Below are 24,103 nucleotides of genomic sequence, written 5' to 3' on the forward strand. Positions count from 1 at the left end.
TTTGCCTATTGTTGAAAGTTATATTTAGGATTAGAGGATTTGTCTGTGTTAGCGCGACAACCATACAATTTTACTTCCAGTTTTTAATCGTTTCTCCAGTTTGTGCTCGTTTGGAGTCGACACGAATGAGCATTTGGTCAATCTTGTTTGCATAATACGCGCAGCGGAAGCGTACACAAGAAATCCGAATCTAAGTGTTCGGTTAGTTGAAAGTTTGTGAGTTGGTTGTTGGCCAGCACCAATTACGGAGGGCAGCACATGGAAACCCCGTAATTCAATTGTGTTTAAATCCGTCTATTATCATACAGAATTGGGCAATTTGCCACGATGCGTCAACAACACATAATTTGCGACGTGACAAGGACGGCTGGTCAGCACACACATTACTGGCATTCCACAGATGAACTAACGTCGAAACGTTATCATGCAAGTTTGAATGACGCAGCGCGACTTGTCTTTGTTATATAATCTCTCATTGCAGTGGGCTTGGTGATTAGTGTTTGTATCCCGAAGATTAGCATGATGGCTGCCCTGTCCTTCAACGTATTCTCCTTCATGTTTTTGGCGTGCACGTTGACGTCAAGAAGTGAGGTAGGCCTCTGTTCGTTATATCTTTTAGAAATATATTTCTTTTAATGGATTTACATTGACAGTTAAATATATACGACATTTAAATCTTCAAAGATTGCAAATAACAAAAATCGGCTCGACTCATCACATTCATTTGTGGTCTTTGCCTGGCGAACGTGACAAATACCAACTGCTTTTGTAAAAACGTTATGGAGTCGACAAGCATGCGTATCAATAAAGTATTTTTATTTTGGTTCGCTCTTCTACTATTGATAACGATTGGAATGTTAATTTACTCATCAAAGTTATCAAGCGGTATTGTTTCATGTATTATTGCGCACCGTATTTAAATGATCCCCCGCTCGAGTTCATTGCGTACATTTCGAGAAAAAAAAGACGCAAATGTCTCTTGTTAAGGCAATTTAACACCGTGAATGGTTCATGTGTTAAAAAGCGCTCTGTTGGTTTTTATTGAGTTGTTTTCAAGATAAACTAAATTGAATACCTTGCCTGTGCTGCTCTCAACCAACGCTTTTCAATTGTCTTATCTGTGATAAATATTGGCATTTGAGTTATATAATTGGCTAGAGCATCGACGCCTGCGAACATTTACGGCTACAAAACATCATAAATTTGAATGTTTGAAGGCTTGAATGAGCTGACGTGGACACTTCATTTGTCTACTGATTTTTTTGGGACTGTGGGAAAAAACTTGAAAGAAAATTGAATTCGTTCGGCTTCTCTATGTCACGAGTCTTCAGAGCTCAACGAATGTTCATAGGACACATTAATTATGATACTCAAGGAAAATGTTTTTAATGATTAGTTAGTGTCATGTCAAGCGCAACAGGCGAAGTATATGAGTAGTCGTTGATAGGTTATGGTGACTCGTTCATTCATTAAAAGCTCGTCGTCATTTGGGCCTTCATTCTGCTACTGCAATTGAAATGTAATCGATATAAAGCAGTCGTTACTTTGTGGAAATGCGATTCATTTTCGGCAAAAAAAATTGACATATGGTTATGTTTAACCAATTTACTATATTTTATAAATATAATTCGCAAGCCGGATATTATTAATGTAATGCTTTCTCCGTCTTAATGTATGTACCTTTGTATGAGTAAAACCTCTTCGTTTTACCTCTATAAGGACTAGTGGACTGTGATTTATACCATCTTGACCGTTGCAATCCATCATTATCATTGCCTTATTTATTTGTACACATAGATCTTACATCAGAGACCACGTGATGCTGCATCGCCGGCAAATCGGAGGATGAGTCCATCTAGAACAATTGCGGACCTCCCAGGTTATTATTTTCCTGTCCAGAAGATTTCATAGGGTATTAAATTGTTTTCGGTGGATTGGATTACTTGGGGATTAATGTTGATGAGCCTTTGTATGTACTGCTAAATAATGATAACAAAAATCTTGCCTGTCTGTCTATGTTATTTGCGCCTTTGCGGTTTTATTTTTATTAGCTGATATTCACATTCCAAATGAGCTTATAGAAAATCGTTGGCCTTGCGTCTGCTTTATTTCCTAATCTTTAAAATACCTAAATTCCTCATTTAAAGTAACAACTGCGTATAAATAAATGTGACCACAGGAGTTGATACTTCTAGCTTTCATTCTTCGTAATCATTTTCTCCGAAGCGTTTCGATCATGTTATTCTACTGTACTCGAGATGTACTGCTAATTTCCTATGTTCACAGTTCAAACATTCCTTTCTTTGCAAATCAGTGATTTGTTGAACCGTCGATGTGTTTGTCAAGATTAACTTCTCTGTTTTTCTTTTTCATATCATTTCTAGATGTTCATCTGACAGGATTTATCGTCATAAAGATTAAATCTCTCTCTTACATTCGGGAGCTGTCATACGAAAAAAATAATTTAACGCGACGCTTGATCGCCCTTTGTGAAATAGAGGTTTGTTTTTCGCTGTCGGTGAAATGTTTTCATTTGATGTTGCATTTCAAAAATCCTGATGGACTCTTTCGTTTGTCTTGTACAGCAATAAACTTTTTATGAGTTGACTCTTATTGCTTGTACAGAAGCTAAATGACTTTGCAACTGAAAGATTCAACGAGCTGCTTTTGTTAATTTTTGTTCATGATTGTTTTTTGCTTGTGTCTTTTGTAGATGGCCAAGTTCTTTAAAAATGTGAAAGGAAAACAAACTGTGAAGGTTGAATCATTCAGGTACCACATCCAAAAAAGCCGACAGGAAAAAATAACCGATTTTATGCTTTTTCCTTTCGTGTCAATTGGGTTGAGCTCTGCCAAGTTTTAAAAGAATAATTAGAATATCCTGACTTCTAGCTGTTCCAACATGTCAACTCCTGCTTAAAATCCCCCCCTGGAAATCAAGACTTGTGGAAAAGTTAATCGTCCTCCGCAGCAGTGAGGACTTCTAAAAATATATAAATGCGTTTTTCGTAGCAGTTACTGTTGTGATTGTGACTCGGTGATCTAACTTGTGGGATGATCCATTGAACGAGGAAAAACATTTTGTAAGCAAGATTTGTTCGAAAATTTCTATTTCTTCGATAGGCGTGGTCGTTGGAGTAAAGTCATTCTGTTAATGCTGTTGCATAGTACTGGAAATGGTGACATAAATGAAATCAGTGATACAGTGAAAAAGAATGTTCAAATACCAGGAAGATTCATCACTTACGATGTGGATAGAAAGATGGCTTCGTTTAGACCGAATGGAGGTTGTATTTCTATAATGGAAACAGTTTATTTCATAATTACATTTAGTGTCACGAGACTGAGATATTTATTGAGCTTGCATTCAACATCAAATTACCTTAAAGGAAAACACTATTCTGTAGTATGTAGAACGACTCAAGTTTCAACTTCAGATCACTCTTGTTTTAACACCAGACAACTCCTAATAGACAGTAGACTTTAAACGATTTGTCATCAAACCATTTCCTTAATAAAGACACTAAATAGAGTACATGCTCGGCCCATTTAAGGTGTCCAGGTTTGCACAACTGATCTTCTGTAAGAAAACTAAACTGGATGTATGTATGATCCTTGATGCCTTTCAACTCGGGAAACTAAGTGCGGTGGATTCGCTTCGAGTTTTGAAATCTTGACGATAAATGCTTTATGATTTAAACTGTATTCCTCTTATCAGAGCTGTTCTTTTAAAACGTATTTTTACTCCATCATTTCAGTATTCTGTCAGCCTCGGGTACATTATGCATTTGAAAGTCTAAGCGCAAGTGAAGTGTACGATGATTCTGGTTACGATAACAACGGTATAATTTATGGCAACGTAACAACGACAAACTATGGAAAATGTGGTAGAGCAGCAAAATTCAAAAATGGCTACGTTTTTCTCAGGAAGTTCAAAAAGACGAAAACATCGGACAGTGACGTCATTGTCATTGCGTTTTGGCTAAGAATGCACCAACCTAGAAGTACGACTTCACTCTTCAGAGGTTATTATAAAGGTACGTATGGATATTTATGGATAATTTGTGTAATTTGTTGACATAACTTTCATGTTATTTGTTTTGTTGGATATTTTCTTATTTTACATCATGATTTTTATTTTGAAAAATTTCTCTAGGTGCTGTCGTGGAAATTTTTACACAAAGAGGACTTTTGAAGTGGAAACTTATCACTCAACCTGAGGAGACTGCATTTCTTGTACGTCATGTAAAGCTGTTGAAACCTCGAACGTGGACACATGTCGTTGCTGTGTACGATCCCTATGCTTTTAAGGCAAAATTATATATTGATTTGGAATTAGTAAATGAGGTCAAAGTACGCCAAGGAATTGTACATTGGAGATTTACGTCATCTCTTCGGTTTGGAATGACGTCAACCGAAGGATATCTTGATGATCTATATGTCTACGATTGCTTGCTAAGTGAAAATGTACTTAATGGTATACGTAAGGATTGTTGGTGTGAAGAGTTATGTGCTCCCAGAGGAAAAAGTAAGTTTTATGTGTACTTAATGGTATACGTAAGGATTGTTGGTGTGAAGAGTTATGTGCTCCCAGAGGAAAAAGTAAGTTTTATGTTCAAGGTCGGCTGAATTCAAATTACTGCAGAAATGTCTTCTATAACAACAGTGTTGCGCAATAAATGAAATTCTTAACAGAACAGAGAAATACATGAGAAATACATTTTCAATAACTTTGATGCAGCAATTAAGAATTTAGGTTTGCTCATAACAAAGTCCACAAATTTTATGGGTTAGCTTTTCAATTGTGAATTAATTGACGCAAGCATAGTGTTAGTGACATTACTCGTTCGTATCTACTCTCTATATTTTCCACTCATGTAAATCAAAGCAATGCTTTAAATCTTACAATCAAACCAATGCTTTAAACCTTACAATCAAACCAATGTTTTAAAAAGAATAATTAATTTAACATTGTCAGTCTGGCGTTTAGTAGGAATCATTTTGCTAAAAGTTTTGTAATGAAGCTCTGTAAAATTTATAATTGTAAAATTTTAAATGTAATGAAGCTCTGTAAAACGGTATAATTTATGTTTGCTAAAAGTTTGTAATCATTTTGCTAAAAGTTTTGTAATGAAGCTCTGTAAAGTTTAAGATTTTGTTGATAATAGCATGTGATTTTGTTAATACGACTACTTGTTTAGACGAATTTCTTGTAAGAATGCTTTTGACATTCAACAGCAGCTTCAACAGCTCTGCACAAAGACTTGCTAACAGAGTGCGAGATGGGGTACGTAGCTTTGCATGAAGAGACTCTGATTTTTTGTTGATAGCTTTGAAAATCTCAAATCGTTGAGGGCATAGAGAGCTTGGATCTGTTTATACTTCTCTCCATTTTCTAAAGTGTTGATAGAAGCTGAGATGCTCTTTTCGTTTTAGATCACTAACTTATTCACTGAGATATCTGGCGAGCAAAGAGTCGAAACAATAGGTCAGAGGTATGGAAATTTGGATAGAATTGAACTTTATATTACTAAATTTCATCTCAGCTCGTTCTTGTATGAGCAAAGAAATTTTCATCTTTGTAAAGTCATCTCACATCATTTACTCGTGTCTTTATAATCTTTGTGTTAAGACCTATAAACGCCGATTCAATAATTGTGGATTATTCCTTGCAAAGTATTGGCAATAGCGACACTCGATACTTGGCCGGTGTTATACGTCCTTCTATAACATCTGGGAGTATTGCAGGAGTAGATCTTGCCTCCAGAGATGTTTCATTTATACCTATATCAGGTATTTTGATTCTTTTCCTTATCGGGAGTATCAATTCTTTCTTTGTTCGTCTAATTCAAATGGAGTTTCACAAAATTTTACGCATCGAACAGCTGTAAAGAAAGTGTTGATTCGACGAGATTTGCGTTTATCAACAACTTATCTTTTACTAATGTTCAATCATATTTCTTTTGGTGCATTAAGGTAAAAGTGTTTGTCGCTCAACTGAAATGTCTTGTGGTGATGGTGACTGTATTAGTAAACTATGGAAGTGTGACGGAGAGATAAATTGTGCTGATGGCAGAGATGAAGTTAATTGTGGTAAGGCAATGACATCATGGTATACATTTGAGCTTAATATTTTAGAGCATTTTTGCTTTTTACTTTGGTATATTGCTCTTGGAATGACTTGATAAAATCATATGTCCGTAGAGCCTTTACATTGCACTTTAAAGCAGGTTGTTTTATTCAAATTGATTTAATTCAATGATTTCGTCCCATTTCTATTGACTTTTCATTATTGAAAATCTCTCCACTGAAACACGTGTAGGAGATGCCGTCGTCTTTGATTGTCAAAGCAATGAATTCGCTTGTAATCGATCACGTGTTTACGGAATCAGCGATTGCATTGAGGCGCGATTTCGATGTGATGGGCAACTGGACTGCGATGATGATTCAGATGAATTTGGATGTGGTATGTTGACCAAAAATAACACCTGTTTTCTAGTGACTCTAGTAGTTATTTAATAAGATCATTTCTTTCTTATGAAATTGTTGAACTACTGAGTAAATGTCTAACATCTTTCATAGTTCCCCCCAAAGTTATCACTGCTCCACGATCCTTGATAATCTTGGCAAAAGGCGAGACAGCGAGATGTACATGTGCGGCCAGCGGTGTCCCACATCCCAAAGTCAGCTGGTACAGCAAGGGAAGAAAGATTTTAAGTTTACCTGAAAAGATTTCGGTTACATCCGTTGCAGGCCACGGACAGCTGACGATTTTTAACGTTGGTGAAAAGGATTCGGGAGATTATATTTGTCAAATCAGCAACAATCGTGTGCGGAAGATTGTCGCTCCTAGTTGTACAGTTAAAGTTCGAGGTGATTTGTTCTGTATAAAAATCAAAGTTGTTTAACACATCGTTATGTTTTTTTATGTTTTCTAGCGTTAGGAAGCGTCTGTGCATCACCTTTCTTTAATTCTATCGCACAGAGAAGCGACGAGTGTTTGAGGTGTTTTTGTTACGAAAAAACCATGACATGTCGCAGTGCTGTGTTATACAGATCTAAGGTGACAATCATTTATGATGAAATTTTTATGTCGTTTTGTTTACTAGCGACATCCATTGGTCTTTCTTCAATGCTTACTTCTTTTTAATGAATGTGCTTTTTAATGATTTTCTTTCATAGTTGCAATCTTACTGGAATTGCTTTAGTTGTACAAAGATGTATGAACCAATTTTGGTTGATGTATTTGGAAAACAAACAGATGTTTATCTACAAACGAGTTCGTCTCCATTATTTTGGCGTCTTCCAAAGAAATACTCCGGAAATAAGGTGAACACTCACTATGCCATGCAAATTTTCACTTGAAGCTAATAAAAAGTAAACCTTAACATTCCTGTTCCACTTCTCTAAAACGACTATTTTGTCTTTCATTGTCAGTACAACTTTTTGTTATCTATGTTTTTTTGTAGATCACAAGCTACGGTGGACGTTTACAGTTTGCACTGGAGTCAGACCTTATTAAAAATGCACTGCGCAGGTCTAGACGTGATGTGACTGACAAAAGCAACAGAAACCTGACCGTATGGAACTACATCAGAGAGGGGCCCAACAAAAAGTCATGGTTAGGAATTTCAGCCTCGCCTCGTTCGTTGAATGATGTTCCAATGGTTCACGACAGAAGTCGTATAACCAGAGTTTCTCAAAGCAAGGCTTTGAACCTTTCTGATTCTCACATGGTTTATATAATGGTGGGCATGCATTCACAATCTCCTTTTCCAATTAACTTGACCGTATGCCATGTATTTTATACTAAAATATAGGGTAATGATGGCACATTGCTGGCTGCAACTCAGTTGAATTCTTATGACGGAGGAATGTATGGTATTGATTTGATTGAGGTATTAACATCCAGTCTATGGATATATAAAATCTATTTATTATACGAATTTAATCATTTTATTCAAATATAAAGGTTTGTTCAACTTTAACTTGACTTTCATGTAGAAACAATGGATGGATACGGATAGACAGCGAAATATAAGACGATCAACTTTGCTTCGTGTCTTGACGAATATAAAATATATTTTTATAAAAGCGACATCATCGAATGGTTACGTATTGAGGTAAGCTGCTTTTGTGCTGTTGCATATAAACACTTTGTGACACAAACACTTGCTTTAAACCTGTAGAAATTGTTTATCATCGTTTTAAAATAACCTGGATGGTTAAAATTTTAACTCTGCAAATTATCTTCATTAATTGCCCATTCATGACACTGTTTGACTCTGTCCGAATTTTATTGCTTAGACTTCGGAAATTTTCTCTCGATTCTGCCGTATCAAAAGAAAATGATGGGCGAAGAGTTCATTTGGTGGAGCAATGTACTTGTCCTGAGGGTTACAGTGGCTATTCTTGTGAGGTAGCTACGTTCTTGTCTTTTTCGTAAAGCTTATTCATGAATTAGTGAAATGCATTTGGGTAAATTTTTGTAAATGTCAATAGAAATGCTCAGACGGATATTTCAGAAGAAACGGAAGTGAAGAATGTTTGAGGTGTTCGTGTAACGGTCACTCAAGTTCGTGTGATCACAAAACAGGAAGATGTAATGTAAGATGGGAATTTTCCTGTTTGTAGTATTTATTACAAAAGAAAAGATTTTTGGTTTTCATTCTTCACTTATGTCATTGTTGCTGTGTTTCTAGAGCTGTGACCACAACACTTCCGGTATGAACTGTGAAGTTTGCAAGGCTGGTTTCTATGGAGATGCAACCGTGGGCACACCCTATGATTGCAAAAAGTGTAACTGTCCTCTGACCGTCGAAAGCAATTCGTAAGTTCGTGGTGATGATCATTATAGAATTTTGTGATAATATTTTGTTGTGATGTTAACTTTACACACTGGTTGATTGGTTCGTATTGGCTTCATGTTGTGGCCAGAAATGGAAAATAACGCAAAACAGTAAATAGGTTTAGAACCAGAGTAAAAGATTGGCAAAGACAATTTAGATATGACGATCCTTTAATTTGTGCTATATTGTGCATCTACAGTTTCAGTGAAACGTGTTATTTGGATCGTGATGGGAAATCCACCTGCAATTCCTGCTTTCCCGGATACACTGGTCGGAATTGTGAAATGTATGTCACCATAAGCCAGTGTTGTTATTGTTTTGTATTTTTCCGATGTTGTTTTATAAGAACAATAAAATATTTACTGTATTCGTACACAGGACAAGTATGACGTGGAGTAAGTTATTTTTTTGTTTAGCTGCGATAGTGGATATGAAGGAAATCCATCAGTGGTTGGTGGAACTTGTTATAGTGTTGGTGTGTATCATTGACGAGAGAATTTTCAACTATCCCCTGTTTTTAACACTGGCTTGCCATGCTAAGGGTCTAAGATGAATTAAATTGTTTCACGTTGCAACGTTAATGATTGAAGATGAACTATAGTGTCTCACGTTTCAACGTTAATGATTGAAGATGAACTATAGTGTCTCACGTTTCAACGTTAATGATTGAAGATGAACTATAGTGTCTCACGTTTCAACGTTAATGATTGAAGATGAACTATAGTTTTCACGTTTCAACGTTAATGATCGAAGATGAACTATAGTTTTTCACGTTTCAACGTTAATGATTGAAGATGAACTATAGTGTCTCACGTTTCAACGTTAATGATTGAAGATGAACTATAGTGTCTCACGTTTCAACGTTAATGATTGAAGATGAACTATAGTTTTTCACGTTTCAACGTTAATGATCGAAGATGAACTATAGTGTCTCACGTTTCAACGTTAATGATCGAAGATGAACTATAGTTTGTCACGTTTCAACGTTAATGATCGAAGATGAACTATAGTTTTTCACGTTTCAACGTTAATGATCGAAGATGAACTATAGTGTTTCGCGTTGCAACGTTAATGATCGAAGATGAACTATTGGGTTTCGCGTTGCAACGTCAAGAATCTAAGATGAACTCCCTTCGACTACATAATCCTGTTATCTGTCTTATTCTTTAGGAAACTTTTCAAAATGCCATTCAGCTGGAAGCATGTCTCAAAGTATAAACTCATTTTCAAAAGTGAACTGTCATTGCAAGGTATAATATATACTTCCATTTGATCTCCAATGAGAAAAATTTTGAATGTAATTCTGTCTTACAAATCCATAGAAAAATGTGGTCGGTACGATTTGTGATAAATGTCGAGAGGGACCTTCAATCTTCAAACATCAAATCCATCCGGTTGTGAGAAATGCTCCTGTAGCAAAAAGAGTAAAAATTGCTCAAATTTAGTTGGCTTAAAATATACGGTAAGTTAACCACGGACCTCCATTCGCAACAAAATGTGTTTAAATTCAAACAATGGTGGTTACCTAACGTAGCACCGCCAAAACTGAACCTTCAATCGGTATACATGCTGGCTGTGTCTTAGATCGTGTTACGCAGTTGTTTACCTAGACAATATCAGCTGTTTACGTCAGCTGACCATATTGATTGATGCCATATGCTTCAAAACGAAATCATTTTATTGAACTGATGATGCCGAATATTGTGATCTTTTTTTCATTTCTTTCTTCCTTCTCTTGTGCAGATTCAAGGCTCGTTTGCCAACGACGTTTTTACTATGGCGACGTTATACTCTAGACGAGTAGTAAAGCACTCCATTCACAACGATAATGGCAACAAGTGTTTGAGAAAAGTTTTTTCATCCAGTGAAGAAAACAAGAGATCTCTTTATTGGCACCTTCCTTCAAAGTTTGCTGGAAGCAAGGTGTGTGTGGCAATATTTTGTTGATGATATCATTTTTTCTGTATTGCGTTGTGAGCATCTGACGTGAATCATAGCACAATAATGTTGCCAGCTCAAGTATTTTGTTTTCTCTCACCAAAATGTTTAACCCTGAAGGCATTCAAAGTGGTTTCGTTATTTTTCTAAAATTGCAGTTTCTCATTCATGAAACTTAATATTGAGGTTTAGTCTTCGTTTCGGAACACAAACAGTTCAACTTGATAATTTGTTTAGCAAGGGTTAGTAACGCTTCTACTGACAACGTCTTTTTAAACCTTCCACCAGGTTGCTTCGTATGGTGGTTATCTCCAGTACACGGTCACCTATTCATGGAAAACGACCAAACGTCCGTCTACTGCCTTTGATGTCATTTTGCTGGTGAGTAGAGTCAGCTATTGAACCTTCATATTTGATGGCTCATTTAATCTACAAATTCTACTACTACGACGAGAGAAATATAACATACGTGGCAAAACTAGTAATTTCTACAAAGTATAACGAAGTTTTCTTTCAAACTGTGTGTTTTTAGGGTAGACGATTTGGGATAAAATATGTTGGCCGCAACTTACGTGGCATTGATTACGTCAACGGTAAAGACGTGACGTATAGAGTTGCTTTGACTGAGGTATGTTGTGACGTATAGAGTTGCTTTGACTGAGGTATGTTGTGACGTATAGAGTTGCTTTGACTGAGGTATGTTGTGACGTATAGAGTTGCTTTGACTGAGGTATGTTGTGACGTATAGAGTTGCTTTGACTGAGGTATGCTGTGACGTATAGAGTTGCTTTGACTGAGGTATGTTGTGACGTATAGAGTTGCTTTGACTGAGGTATGCTGTGACGTATAGAGTTGCTTTGACTGTAGTATGTTGTCTTGTACAATGTTTTATGTTGTTTTATCAGCAATTTTGGAGGTTTTCAAGCAACAGTCGCATTTCAAAGGCTTTGTTCGTGGTGTTCCTGGGTCGAATTCACAAATTATTAATTCTCGCTACACCTTACGTCAACATGCTGGAGAGCAGGTGATAAGATCATAAAAATCCTTCATTAGCAAAATTATTTACATTAATACGTGGAAATTGACATTAAATTTGAGCTAGGGCTTGTTGTTAATATGCTTAGTAAGCAAGAAAATGCCAGAAAATGAAGTAATCATTGTTTTATAACGAAAGAAATATTACAAAGTTATGCAATTTATGCGTTCAATATATTGAAGCATTATTTTACGATTATTTGTTTAAATCTTTATCTATACAGTGGACTAAGACATTTTGTCCATTAACTTCGTCAAACTTTCTAAAATTTTGCAAAATTGCTCTGATCTAGATTGTATAACGTGGAGTTGGAAAGTGCCGTGGAGAGTGAGCTTGGGACGACAATTCCAGGAATCGAAAGATGTAATTGTCCAACTGGTTATACTGGTTATTCATGTGAGGTATGTAATTCGCGTTATTTTTGTATGAAGGAGATTAAGTGCAAACCTTTGCACTTCATTTAGTTCTTCTTGAAAAAGCATCTACGTAATCGTTTGATTTCATTTCAGAGCTGCGCAATGGGTTACACTTTGAGTGCTTCATCTTTCATTCTCGGAAGTTGTGTAAAATGCAGATGTCATAAACATGCAAGATTCTGCAATCCACTAACTGGCGAGTGCGAGGTCAGTTTGAAAATAATTCTTTCCTGTTTGTAATCTCGATCACTTAGAAGATGACTAATCCTGTCGACAATCTTTCCTCGGTTGTGTTGTACGTCTCAATTTGTTATATTTAGTACTTAACGGTGTTAGACAAAACAAAATAATCCTCTTTTTGGTTCGTTTACTTAAATTCCCGCCAATGCATTGAAATATTGGTTGATTCCAACACATCAACACTCTCATAAGGCCAACGTTGACTACCTCTCAGACACACATATCTTCGTGAAATATTGTATCTGAGCGTAGTGATAAGACTGGCACTAGTCTCATTCTTTTCCTCTATATTTTGCAGAGTTCCAGTATTTCAATTTTTTTCAATCCCATGCGTTTTGATGTGCTAAAGTTGGAAAATTTCTTTTTTGCAGAACTGTCAAAACAATACGACAGGGAAATATTGTGAAAGATGTAAACCAGGTTTCTATGGCAACGCAAGGAACGGTTCTCCATGTCAACCATGTCCTTGTCCCCGTATTGAGAACATAAGCAGGTTTGACACGTTGCACTAATCTCTTGTTAAAACTTAGCAATAATGGAATTTACATGATTTGTTTCTTTTCTGTTTGTTTAAAGTACTGAAGAAGAAACGACATGTTCTCTGGGGGATGATGGTGAACCAGTGTGTGATAGGTGTCCAGAGGGACACGAAGGGAAACTTTGTAACAGGTATATAAATTGTTTTCTGTGTGCGTTTGGTATAGTTTTTCGCCATTATCTTTCCATGGTGTGATAAACATATGCGTTAATAGGGTTTTCTAAAGTTGACCTTTTAATAGTTTCGTTGATATATTTTCAGATGCCAGAAAGGTTTTACTGGTAACCCTAAAGTTCCTGGTGAAGTTTGCACGCCAGGTAATGCTTGTTGCTATTACAACCTAGAACTTCGTCAAAACTTACACTTTTTATCAATATATATGTAGTGTCATCTTGCGGGTGTAGTCATGCTGGTACAGAGAGATGTGATGAGCAAACACAAACTTGTATTTGTAAGGTAAAGATTGAATGTTGAACTTTAGTCCTTGCTGTCTTATGAATGCAAAGCATAAGAAAACATGTCTATGTCAAGTCAAGTGAATTATGACTAACATATCTGTGTATGAATAATTAAACAAGTAAAAGTGAAACTTATGTTGAAAAATAATTCAGGCAAATGTTCATGGTGAAAAATGTGACGAGTGTAAAAGAGGATTTTTCAATTTGCAATCTGGTAACAAAGATGGTTGTTCTCCATGCTTCTGCATGGGTCTTAACACAACTTGTTCAATATCCCCTGAAAAACCAGATAATGTAAGTCATTCATCACACGTCTGGAGAAATCTTCTTGCATGTACGTCTATTCGCAAGATGAACACATTTTAATAATTGCATTCTTTACTCAAAGCTAATAATGCACAGTACAATTCATCTTTGTTTTCATCGCTGCAGATCAAGTTCACTCCAAGACATCCTTTACCGTCCGATTTAATTATAACAACGGAGAATTTTTCACAAAATACCTCTGATTATCTTCTGGACAGGCGTATTAAACAGGTGCGATTTATGTACAAATCATGGATGGCAATGTCAAATATCTTCTGGAGGATACCACGTACATTCGTGGGTAACAAGGTACAAATGAGTCCAATATTTAAAGACTTCTGCTTTTCTTGCAAGACGTTCAGCTCACTTTGCTTGGATATTTTTCGTTATTCCTATATTCTTGTTTTGTCAAGTTAGCGAGATGCAGTAACAAGCTCCTAAAGAATAAAAATAAAAAATGCATGTGTGTTCATCTTTCAGTTGTAATTTTTAGTAAAAATTAATTTGTCATTGGGTGTAACTACCATTGATCTACAGCTTTGCACATTAACAATGTATTCTCACAGCTAGGTTCCTGTACTTTTCATTTGACTGCACTTTTCATTTGCAAAGAAAAGTGAATTTTTGAAAGTTGTTTGTTCTGTTTGCCATCGACTTATCATCTTTATAATAATGAAAGAGCATCTCGTTTGAAATGTTTTGTCCAACTTTTCTTTCTTATTTTATTTTTAGCTACAGTTTTATGGTGGATCGTTGACATTTTATTACTTCTATCTCACTACGTCCAGTAAAAATTTCGAAATAGAAAGATTCATAACGATGAAGGTATGACTTGTGTCCACGCTGATTTTGTACAGCCTCTCTCAAACAAATCCACTTGCATTTAACAGCTTTACAAACAACGTATGTGAGAGAGCTATGTTAACCATTTTTTTACAGGGAAATAGTATGACATTACATTACAAAGAACACACTCTCGTTCCAGCTAACATGAACAAAAAAATCGAAATCTTACTGTCAGAGGTTGGTCATGTTTACTTGCCTTTAGCACATTTTAGGCTCTTTGTGGTGTTAACATATGGGGCAGTGAGCGAGCAATTATCTTCTAAAATTTTCATTTTTTGGTGTTTTGAAGTTGTAAGCACAGAATTGTTGTAGAAAGAGAAGTGAACGTTATGGTTTGATAGATAAATTTTAATTTGAATGTGCGTTTTTTTTAATTTCAGCGTTTTTGGTTCAAAGCCAACGGACATTCTGTATCACGTGATGAGTTTATGAGAGTTCTTATCAACATTGATTCCATATTAATACCTGTGACTTACAGCAGTAAATTCTCCGAATCAAGGTATTGTTTAACTTTGCATCTGCATGTACCTACATGTACATGGGATGTTGTTCATCACGGATTAATGAGGTAATGATGGATATGAATATCAAAGATACGATAAATTTATCTGATGTTGTTTTAGACTGGGTGACGTCACGCTCATGTCTGCAAACGACAGGACGAACGCTGGTAAACCGGAAATGTGTGACTGTCCCGATAATACTATTGGTGCATCTTGTGAGGTTTGCATCTTTTTAACTTAAGATTTCGTGTAATGGACTCCATACCTGTTCATATTCTGTATTCAGTAATATAAATGTGAGGCGAATGGCTTGTTCCAAATAATGTGTAGCTCTCACATAAACATATATTTTTTCATTTGCTTTCATTTCTGATGGTGAAAAGAGTCTTCCGTATCTTTTATCGTATTTTTTTGTGTTTAGTTTGTTTTAATCGTATCTTTTCATTTTTTTCAGAGTTGCGTCACTGGTTATTCACGTAATGGTAAAACAACTTCGTTTTGTACCCCCTGTCAATGTAATTCGCATGCAACAGACTGTGATCCTACGACAGGTGTTTGTAAGGTAAAGTTTTTCTTTTATGAACTGTTTTTTCCGCGCAATTATTTGTTAATCCTAATTTGTCAATCTATCTAATTTAACATTATCTTTGCAATAATTTGTTAATCTTTCTAATTTAACATTATCTTTGCAATAATTTGTTAACCTTTCTAATTTAACAATATCCACGCAATCATCTTTCTAATTTAGCAATACTCATGCAATCATCTTTCTAATTTAACAATATCCACGCAATCATCTTTCTAATTCAACAATATCCATGCTGTCATTTGTTACTCCTTCTAATTTATTCCTAATGTATGACAATTTTTTTGATAATTTCTAAGGACTGCAAGAACAACACTGATGGAATTCATTGCGAAATTTGCTCTCGAGGATTTTATGGTAACGCTACCAGTGGCAGTAAAATCGGTTGCAAAGAATGTCCATGTCCTTTGGCTGGATTATCAAATCGGTAAGTGACCAGATAGATTCATTATTTGCTGTTTGGATATGCAATTGAGTAATGCACTGTATTCACTGTCATGCATGCTACACATGAGCTGTTATTAAAGGTGTGAGCATTTCAACTTCAGTCTGGTATCATCACTCACCTTTGATGATGGAATCATAACTAACATTTCATACTTTATAGTTTCAGCGAGACTTGTTTTATGGATGACGATGGTTTACCAACTTGTGATGCATGTCTTGATGGCTACACAGGGCGAAGATGTGAAAAGTATGTCGTGCAGATGTTATATATGTTTGCATCATTCACTTCTCTTGGTTGAACAAACTTCATCCAAGTTTTCAGTTCTCTCAACTGCTCGTTTTTTCGGTTTCTTAATTTGTTGTGCGAAATTTTTTGTGAAGTGAAATTAGTCTGTCTGTCATTCATGGTGAAAACCGTTTGAGATGTGCTATTGACCAATAAAGTGCAAATGTGGAATCATTTATACATTAATTACAGTATTGTTTAACCTCACTCTTGGAAAGTAAGTAAGGACTTTCTCTTATAGTTTCATTATGGGTTTGACATTTTTGCAGATGTTCTGCTAATTACACTGGTAATCCGTTGACTCCTGGAGGGAAATGCTTCAAGGCTCCAGGTATGAAAAAATTTGTGTAAAATGTGATTTAATGCTGCAATTTTTATTTTTCTTGTTTCCTTTACGATTTTGCCTCATCTCTTTGTAGTGTTACAGATTTTGCAAATGAAAATCATTCCTGAAATCTTGACAGTTCAAGAAGGTGACAACGCACGCTTCGTGTGTAACGTAAAATCCCCGCGTCCAACTAAGGTGATTTGGTCACGATCAGAAAGCAAAACGCTGCCACGTGGTTCTACAGTCTATGGTAACGTTCTCAGCTTCACATCCTTACAGTTAAGTGATGCTGGTGCATATTGGTGTACGGCGAGCAACGACATCAGTTTGAAGACCGCACGTGCACAGCTTATTGTTGAAGGTAAGAAATGACTGGATTTAAGATCAGGCAGGTGTTATCTTTTGACAGATACTAGGAAAGTTAACTTTTGCATATGATCAGGCAGATCTTATCTTTTAGCAGATACTAGGAAAGTTAATTTTTGCATATGATCAGGCAGGTCTTATCTTTTAGCAGATACTAGGAAAGTTAACTTTTGCATATTTCAAGATAAGATGAACAATGGTGTAGGGAATGATCTGTTTTAATTATAAAAGGAAAGACATTGAGCTGTTCATTTTAGACTTATGTATTTTATAACATTTTAACATTATTTTTTCACTTCACGGAGATGTATAATTCTAGAGCAACAATTAACCGCTGTTATCGTTGACGTTGCTCCTAAATCACGCTACATTCCTGTTGGTGGAACGGCAAAGTTCTTCTGCACATCTAGAACATCCTCAAGACATTCAATTACTTGGAGTCGAGAACACGACAAGGCGATGCCTTTAACTAGCCAAATCAAGGATGGTTCGTTGATCATTACTAATGCCCAGCTCGATGATGGAGGCACGTATATTTGTACTGGAAAGAACAGTTTGAATATTGATCGAGCTATCATATCGCTTCATGTTGGAGGTATGTCACTACTATCAAAAAATGCTCACTGCGCAACAAAGATGGTTCGTTTCTATGGCGATAACGTGATCATCTTGTGCGCAGCCATTCCTTCAGCTTAGCGAGTGTGCGTAAAATCACAAAATCATTTGCCAAGAAAACAAGTAATTTTGATCAAATTCAGTAATCTCACTTTATCTTAAACTGACCTCTATCTTCTTTATGGTTTTGCATATCATTTAATTCTGAGACAGTGGCAGTCTTACCCTTTGTAAAAAATGTCGTAGTTGACCTTTTTGCTACATTAATCATTTTTCATCATAGTTTGGACTCATCTGATACAAATTACCAAACATTTCACGCCTTTTACTAATGTTTTCTTTCGCAAATTTCACGTTTTCAGTTGTCGTAAAACCTGAAGTGACTGTCTCGCCAAGAAAACAGACTGTAGACGTAGCAAACACGGTGAAATTCCGTTGTTCCGCATCCGCAGGCTTTCCGGCTGCTACATTACATTGGGAACGTAAGGATGGTCGCCGTCTTCCGCGTTTCTCTAAATTTTTCACGCGAACCGGTGTGTTCAAGATTCTTGCAGCGTCAAGAAGGGATGAAGGGGAATATAGGTGTATAGCTAGGAATACAGGTGGTGAATCAACAATGGACGTTCTACTTTTAGTCAAAGGTAGGTATACTATGAAGGACATTGTGAGAGTGGTTCTTTGTGTTTGTTTTGATACATACAGTGAAATGTTTGCAAACATATAGGTGACACATATCTTCGTCTGGACAATCAATTTTGTCGTACCAGTACTTAAATGTGTCTGTTTGGTTGCTCTGTGTTCAAATTTATGTGAAACTAGGGGAAATTTATTGTTTATCTGGGGCCCGTTGCACGAAGCCAGGATAACTTTATCCATTGGATGGCAAAATTTTCAAACTTATAAAAAAGGTGTTTATATTTTTCATACGACAAAGAAATTTCGTAACCTTAGAAACTATGTTTTATTTCAGTGGTTGCTCAGTTCAAATCTTATATTTTTTGCTGTTTCAAAGGTTTTTAAAAGCTTAAAAAAATTGCTATCCAATGAATAACACTATCCAGGCTTCGTGCAACCGGCCCCAGATGTTTAAAATTTTATCTGAAAACATTACTTTAGGTCCTAACAGTGCTCCCACAGTCAACATGCGACCGGTCAGCGTGACTGTTAACGAAGGTCAAACAACCGTGTTGCGTTGTGACGTCATGGGAGAAGAACCAATGGCTATCACGTGGCAAAAGAAAGATGGCAAACTTCCTGCAAGAGCAGTCATGAATCGAAATGTCTTGGAGATAAAGAACACAAGCATTAGAGAGAGGGACGGTATATTTGTACAGCGGTTAATAAATATGGAAAATCTTCAGCTGTTAGCAGTCTCTTCGTAAATCGAGGTAGAGAGATCTTCCATCTAGAAATGGCAGGTCACGAGCTCAGTGACGTAGCCAGCTCCGCAAGTTTGATCATGTAATATAAATACATTGGTGTCCACTCATTTTAAAAACAATAAACTTCTATAGAGAAATGATTAATGCTATTTGATATGAAATACTCATCGGACGACTGTTCGTTTCATATTTCTATCATGCAGACGGTCTATGTACCTACGATTAGAATATTGACATCATGGGATTTAATTGGAGATGTTTTTGTAGCATAAGTGGGAATTATCCCGCCTTGTCTTCGGATATTCATCATTAACGTTAGGAACTTTTTCCTCGTTTCCAGATGTGTCATCTTTGCCGGAGGTCAGTATCAAGCCTTCGGGAAAAGTACTCTCTGTAATGGAAGGCGAGGCTCTTTATCTCCTATGCAAAGTTTCCGGTGATGAAGAATTGGAAAGTGTGAAATGGTCACGACGATCTACGCCGAGTGTGCTCAGTGATAATGTCGTGTTGAAATTGACCAAAGTTAAAGTGGAAGATACAGGAGTGTATGAATGCTCTGTGAAGACAAAATATGGAAAGAACAAAGCTATTGTTTCAGTGGTTGTTCAACGTAAGTTTTTATGATAGCAGTTTTTAAGCCGCTATTTTAATGGCTTTTGCTCTTGCATAAACCTATTGCATTGCTTGCTTTATGCATCCCTATTGCACTTATTGAGCCCCATTTTTCATTTGAACTTCAAACCTGCTTCACTCTACAAAACCATAATCCACAACAACAAATGTTTTGCCAGAAAATCATCTATATAAACATCCCAACTTTCTTAGTTTTTTTCGTAGGTTTTTCCCGGAGCACTGTGAAAATGCACTAGAACTTTTTCCTAAGCACTTTTTGTTTTTTGTTTTTATGCCATTTGTGTGAAACAAGTCTTATTCTTGAAATTATTTCTTCGGAACAGCGGAAAGTTTTGAAAATGCTTTTTTTTCCCTTCAGGAAAGAACATTCTTCCAAAGGTTCAAATCTTTCCGAGTCGTGTATTCGTGACAGCTGGCAATAATGTCTCGTTGCAGTGTAAGGTATCTTCTATTCACCCCGTGACCGTCACGTGGAGTAGAAATGACGGTGTACCTCTGAGTGAAAATTATTTGATAAATAACACTGTCCTTTTGATTCCTAATGTCAAGACGAAAGACGAGGCAACGTATGTTTGCCTTGGAGAAAACGCCTTTGGTGCAAGTAAAGCCACAGTAGAGCTTACGATATCGAAAGGATAAATGAAAAGTAGTGACGTAAATCTTGCAGCAGAAGCGTTCCTTGCCACAAACGTTCAAGAGATTGTCGTTGAAGTGGTTCATGGAGATTTTAATCCCTTTAAAGTAGAAAATATTTTCAACGTCAATGCAAGGCTCTCCCTCTGGTTCTTTACTAAAAAGTATAATGGTAATAGAAAATATTTTCTGTAAGGGAAATTGTAAATAAATAAAAGCAGCCACTCATCGAAATAAATTATACCAGCACATTAATTAACCAAAGACTAAACTACTTTTTAGGTATTTTGAGACATATATTTTTTAGGTAAGCATGTGTAATAGGTTGTATTATGTTTAGTTTCAGTGAATGCAAAACTAGAACTAGCAATACCACCATCAAATACAATTCTATCCAATACATCGCTAGCAAATACCTTTATCCATTATACCACTAGCAAATACTCTTCTATCCATTATACCACCAGCAAATACTCTTCTATCCATTATACCACCAGAAAATACTCTTCTATCCATTATACCACCAGCAAATACTCTTCTATCCATTATACCACCAGCAAATACTCTTCTATCCATTATACAACAAGCAAATACACCTGTGTCAAAGGTAAATATTACCTTTAAGTCTACTTTTATGCTTACCTTTATGTCTACATTTATGTCTATATTTATGTCTACCTTTATGCCTACATTTATGTCAATCTTTGCGTCTTCCTTCCTGTCTTCATCGATGTCTTATTTTCGCAGTTCCAATTGTTTTAGTGTCCCCCTCACGTTAAAAACTGTCGAGTCGGGTTAAATTTATAGCGACAAAAAAGCGTCATAAATAGTTTATGGCTGACTGACCAGCTAACATCGTTCGTCGCACTTTCACTGTTTGTTTAACACGTCAGCTGCAGTATTCATCTTCGAGCTTGGGAACGATGGGAGAAAATATGAAAAAAGAAGATATAGTTGTTGAAGATATGGTTGTTGATTACCGTGTTTCGGATGGGGGTTCAGCTTCAGTAAATTCAGCTAATGTTGATGTAATGATATCCGATAGTTCCTCTAGAAATAATGCGAGAAAGTTGACTCCTGAGCAAATAGCAGAAGTAAAGAAGAAGACAAATCAAGTGCAAACGGATAAATACTTTGCTTTAAAGGTAGTTCATCGTATTTCAGTTTTTTTCGTGTCGTATTTTATGTTGCAGTTGAATACAACTTTATATTACGATGTTGTGATCATGTGATGGCCGTTAGTTGTGTGCACATTCTTTGGTTTGGGTCAATTGAAATTGAGTGCTTTACCTTTTACAAAATTGATCCGTAAAGTGCAATTCTGTGTGTATATTGGGAAAATCTTCATTCATCAAGTAGTTTCGTATTGTAGTTTCAATTTCAATTAATAATTATGAAATCAATTTTTAATTTGCCGTCCATGATATTGGCCTACTAATGTTTGTGTCAAATACTTGTGCTAATTATTTATTTTATTAAACATTTCTGTAAATTGGTCATCTTTTCAGAGGTACCGTATGGTAATGCAGTGCTTCTAATGTGTGTTATGAAAAAGCTTTCATGTTTTAATGATATCCTAACAGGTCCAGCTTCCTTTCATTTTCTTTACCATTATATGTCATTAAATGGCTCATGTGAAAAAATGCTTGTGCATTTTTCTGGTATTTTCAGTATGTCTGAGTATTTTTATTATGTTATATATTTAAACTAAAATTTTTGAAGCATTGTTGCCAAAATTGCAAACTTGATGCCAAGTTAAATTCAAAAGTTTACAATCAATTCAAAGTAAGTTGATATGATGAAAATGACATCAAATGTTTTGATTATAAACCTGTTTGAACAAGTAATGAACCTATAACCTTGGCAAATATTTTAAGAAGACGAGAATGCTTCAATGTAAAGTAAGCAAAGTTCACAAGAATCTTAAATGATGCATCATTTTGGTAATCTTTAAGGATGGTTATTTTGAGCGAGCTGTTAATTTCTCCAAGAATGAATTGCACAATCCAGAGGTTGATGGAAGTTACATTGGATCTTGGCTAGTTACTGAGTAAGTTGATTATGTTAATTTGGTGATAGCAAGTTTTTGAGTATGTTGATTAAATTTCATTGGCTCTTGGCTGGTTTATTAATAAATGAATTTATTAAGTTGCATTGGTCACAGTAAGCTACTGAGTATGTTTAGTGACTGAGCTACTGAGTATGGATTATACATTCTTTAGGATAGATCATTGGGATCATGAGAAAGAAAGATTGGTAATGTTAACTGAAAAGCAGCTGATTTTGGTGAAATTCAATTTCGTCAACATGAAAATCGACGATCATCGAAAAATACCTCTTGTAAACTGCACAAGAATCCAGACTGCCAAATTATCATACTCATCAAATGCATTTGGATTGTAAGTAGGACTCTGTTTGTTGAGAGCTCTGTTTTCTTGAATTCTTCTAGTTAATTTTTAACAAAAAAGAACAATGTTTGAAGCAATTATTGGTCGTTTAGAAAGCCATCAGCTCAAACAAAACTGTTTCTCTGCAATTTTTTTAGCTACCAAGCCTCCAGGGAACGTTGTGATCAGGTTGGTCTTCGTATACACTGGAATGCGGTTAAAGCTCCTGGTGTTCTGGATTTCTGGAATCCCTGGTCCAAAGAAATCCCTAATCTAACCCTTGCCACACATACATCTGTGTTGTATAACGAAGCTTCGCCGGAATTCGTGGATTTCCTTGCCTTTCAAAAGTCGTTGATTGCCGCTGCATCTTCGGACTTAAGTCGCTCTTTAGTGACGGACGAAGAACCAATTGTCATCAACATTATTTTGGGAGTAACAGCGTTGATATTTAATCAAAGTAAACTTGGTTTCTCGCGGGACAGAGGTGGAGTTTCGTTTTAAATTAACTTGTATTAATCAAACTAACTTTGAGAAAAGCGTTTGATGAAAGCGTGAACATAGAGAGTCAAGTGTATAGAACAATAATTTAGTAGAGATCTTGTAAATGTAGTTTTGAATCAACAAACTTTGATTCCAACATAGTCTGCAGTAAAGTCCTGTTGAGACGAGAACACCTGTCAACCTGGACTTCGTCGTGTTAGGTATGGAAAAAATACTCAAGTAATACTCATTGAATAGAAATATCTCTTGTGAGTTGTGAAGAAATACTTTCAAACAAAATTTGTCCAACACTGTAGATGAGGCAACGTCGTCTATCTTCGTCTTACTTACGAACAACCGTATACTCCTTTATACAACTGTATACAACCGTATACAACCGTAGACAACAATATACAACCGTAGACAACAGTAAACGACCGTAGACAACAATATACAACAGTAAACAACAGCATACAACCGTATACAACATTATACAACAGTAAACAACCGTAGACAACAGTAAACGACCGTAGACAACAATATACAACCGTAGACAACAGTATACAACAGTAAACAACAGCATACAACCGTAGACAACAATATACAACCGTAGACAACATTATACAACAGTAAACAACAGCATACAACCGTATACAACATTATACAACCGTAGATAACAGCAAACAACCGTAGACAACAATATACAACCGTAGATAACATTATACAACCGTAGACAACAATATACAACCGTAGATAACATTATACAACCGTAGACAACAATATACAACCGTAGATAACAATATACAACCGTAGACAACAATATACAA

General features: G+C 36.0%; 3 protein-coding genes across 4 annotated transcripts; all 3 read left to right on the plus strand.

Annotated features, from left to right (window-relative positions):
* The first annotated feature begins 202 nt into the window (after nucleotides 1-202).
* LOC124444384 (basement membrane-specific heparan sulfate proteoglycan core protein-like) lies at nucleotides 203-11,161 on the plus strand. The gene is made up of 27 exons (XM_046994983.1): nucleotides 203-591; nucleotides 1,798-1,879; nucleotides 2,385-2,500; nucleotides 2,714-2,772; nucleotides 3,124-3,287; nucleotides 3,759-4,037; nucleotides 4,157-4,528; nucleotides 5,202-5,287; nucleotides 5,437-5,495; nucleotides 5,633-5,793; nucleotides 5,977-6,093; nucleotides 6,323-6,466; nucleotides 6,583-6,873; nucleotides 6,939-7,063; nucleotides 7,183-7,329; nucleotides 7,470-7,748; nucleotides 7,821-7,898; nucleotides 8,005-8,123; nucleotides 8,308-8,419; nucleotides 8,503-8,607; nucleotides 8,703-8,830; nucleotides 9,049-9,135; nucleotides 9,266-9,324; nucleotides 10,020-10,099; nucleotides 10,172-10,311; nucleotides 10,593-10,772; nucleotides 11,076-11,161. Exons 1-25 carry the CDS (start codon nucleotides 520-522, stop codon nucleotides 10,292-10,294), a joined length of 3,444 nt encoding a protein of 1,147 aa, XP_046850939.1. The 5' UTR covers nucleotides 203-519; the 3' UTR covers nucleotides 10,295-10,311; nucleotides 10,593-10,772; nucleotides 11,076-11,161.
* Nucleotides 11,162-11,421: 260 nt separating this feature from the next.
* On the plus strand, nucleotides 11,422-19,716 carry LOC124444385 (basement membrane-specific heparan sulfate proteoglycan core protein-like). The gene is made up of 22 exons (XM_046994984.1): nucleotides 11,422-11,811; nucleotides 12,116-12,224; nucleotides 12,333-12,446; nucleotides 12,851-12,972; nucleotides 13,056-13,148; nucleotides 13,279-13,334; nucleotides 13,403-13,473; nucleotides 13,629-13,769; nucleotides 13,908-14,090; nucleotides 14,514-14,606; nucleotides 14,721-14,804; nucleotides 15,008-15,126; nucleotides 15,251-15,350; nucleotides 15,585-15,692; nucleotides 16,016-16,143; nucleotides 16,324-16,410; nucleotides 16,719-16,780; nucleotides 16,869-17,138; nucleotides 17,463-17,738; nucleotides 18,121-18,399; nucleotides 18,875-19,146; nucleotides 19,481-19,716. The coding sequence occupies exons 1-21, from the start codon at nucleotides 11,678-11,680 to the stop codon at nucleotides 19,138-19,140; spliced, it is 2,895 nt and encodes a 964-aa protein (XP_046850940.1). The 5' UTR covers nucleotides 11,422-11,677; the 3' UTR covers nucleotides 19,141-19,146; nucleotides 19,481-19,716.
* Nucleotides 15,162-23,592, plus strand: LOC124444391 (tumor protein p63-regulated gene 1 protein-like). Of its 2 annotated transcripts, none has more exons than XM_046995000.1 (5): nucleotides 15,162-15,172; nucleotides 21,237-21,551; nucleotides 22,362-22,456; nucleotides 22,629-22,805; nucleotides 22,952-23,592. In XM_046995000.1, the coding sequence occupies exons 2-5, from the start codon at nucleotides 21,330-21,332 to the stop codon at nucleotides 23,295-23,297; spliced, it is 840 nt and encodes a 279-aa protein (XP_046850956.1). In that variant the 5' UTR covers nucleotides 15,162-15,172; nucleotides 21,237-21,329; the 3' UTR covers nucleotides 23,298-23,592. The 2 variants fall into 2 exon arrangements, with proteins under 2 accessions (XP_046850956.1, XP_046850957.1); XM_046995001.1 differs by having other exon boundaries at nucleotides 15,168-15,172; nucleotides 21,256-21,551.
* The last annotated feature ends 511 nt before the right edge of the window (nucleotides 23,593-24,103 follow it).

The sequence above is a fragment of the Xenia sp. Carnegie-2017 genome, unplaced genomic scaffold (genome assembly GCF_021976095.1).
Source record: "Xenia sp. Carnegie-2017 unplaced genomic scaffold, XeniaSp_v1 HiC_scaffold_21, whole genome shotgun sequence".
Classification (NCBI taxonomy): Eukaryota; Metazoa; Cnidaria; class Anthozoa; order Malacalcyonacea; family Xeniidae; genus Xenia; species Xenia sp. Carnegie-2017.

Excerpts from the sequence above, each read along its gene's own strand:
- LOC124444385 (XM_046994984.1), top strand. The coding sequence starts at position 11,678 with ATGTTGTTTTATCAGCAATTTTGGAGGTTTTCAAGCAACAGTCGCATT. Across the intron at positions 12,447-12,850 it reads CACTAACTGGCGAGTGCGAG|AACTGTCAAAACAATACGAC; the intron begins GTCAGTTTGAAA and ends TCTTTTTTGCAG. Across the intron at positions 18,400-18,874 it reads CGTTCTACTTTTAGTCAAAG|GTCCTAACAGTGCTCCCACA; the intron begins GTAGGTATACTA and ends ACATTACTTTAG.
- LOC124444384 (XM_046994983.1), top strand. The coding sequence starts at position 520 with ATGATGGCTGCCCTGTCCTTCAACGTATTCTCCTTCATGTTTTTGGCG. Across the intron at positions 3,288-3,758 it reads TTCGTTTAGACCGAATGGAG|TATTCTGTCAGCCTCGGGTA; the intron begins GTTGTATTTCTA and ends CCATCATTTCAG. Across the intron at positions 10,100-10,171 it reads AAGTGAACTGTCATTGCAAG|AAAAATGTGGTCGGTACGAT; the intron begins GTATAATATATA and ends ACAAATCCATAG.
- LOC124444391 (XM_046995000.1), top strand. The coding sequence starts at position 21,330 with ATGGGAGAAAATATGAAAAAAGAAGATATAGTTGTTGAAGATATGGTT. Across the intron at positions 21,552-22,361 it reads ATAAATACTTTGCTTTAAAG|GATGGTTATTTTGAGCGAGC; the intron begins GTAGTTCATCGT and ends GTAATCTTTAAG. Across the intron at positions 22,457-22,628 it reads GGATCTTGGCTAGTTACTGA|GATAGATCATTGGGATCATG; the intron begins GTAAGTTGATTA and ends TACATTCTTTAG.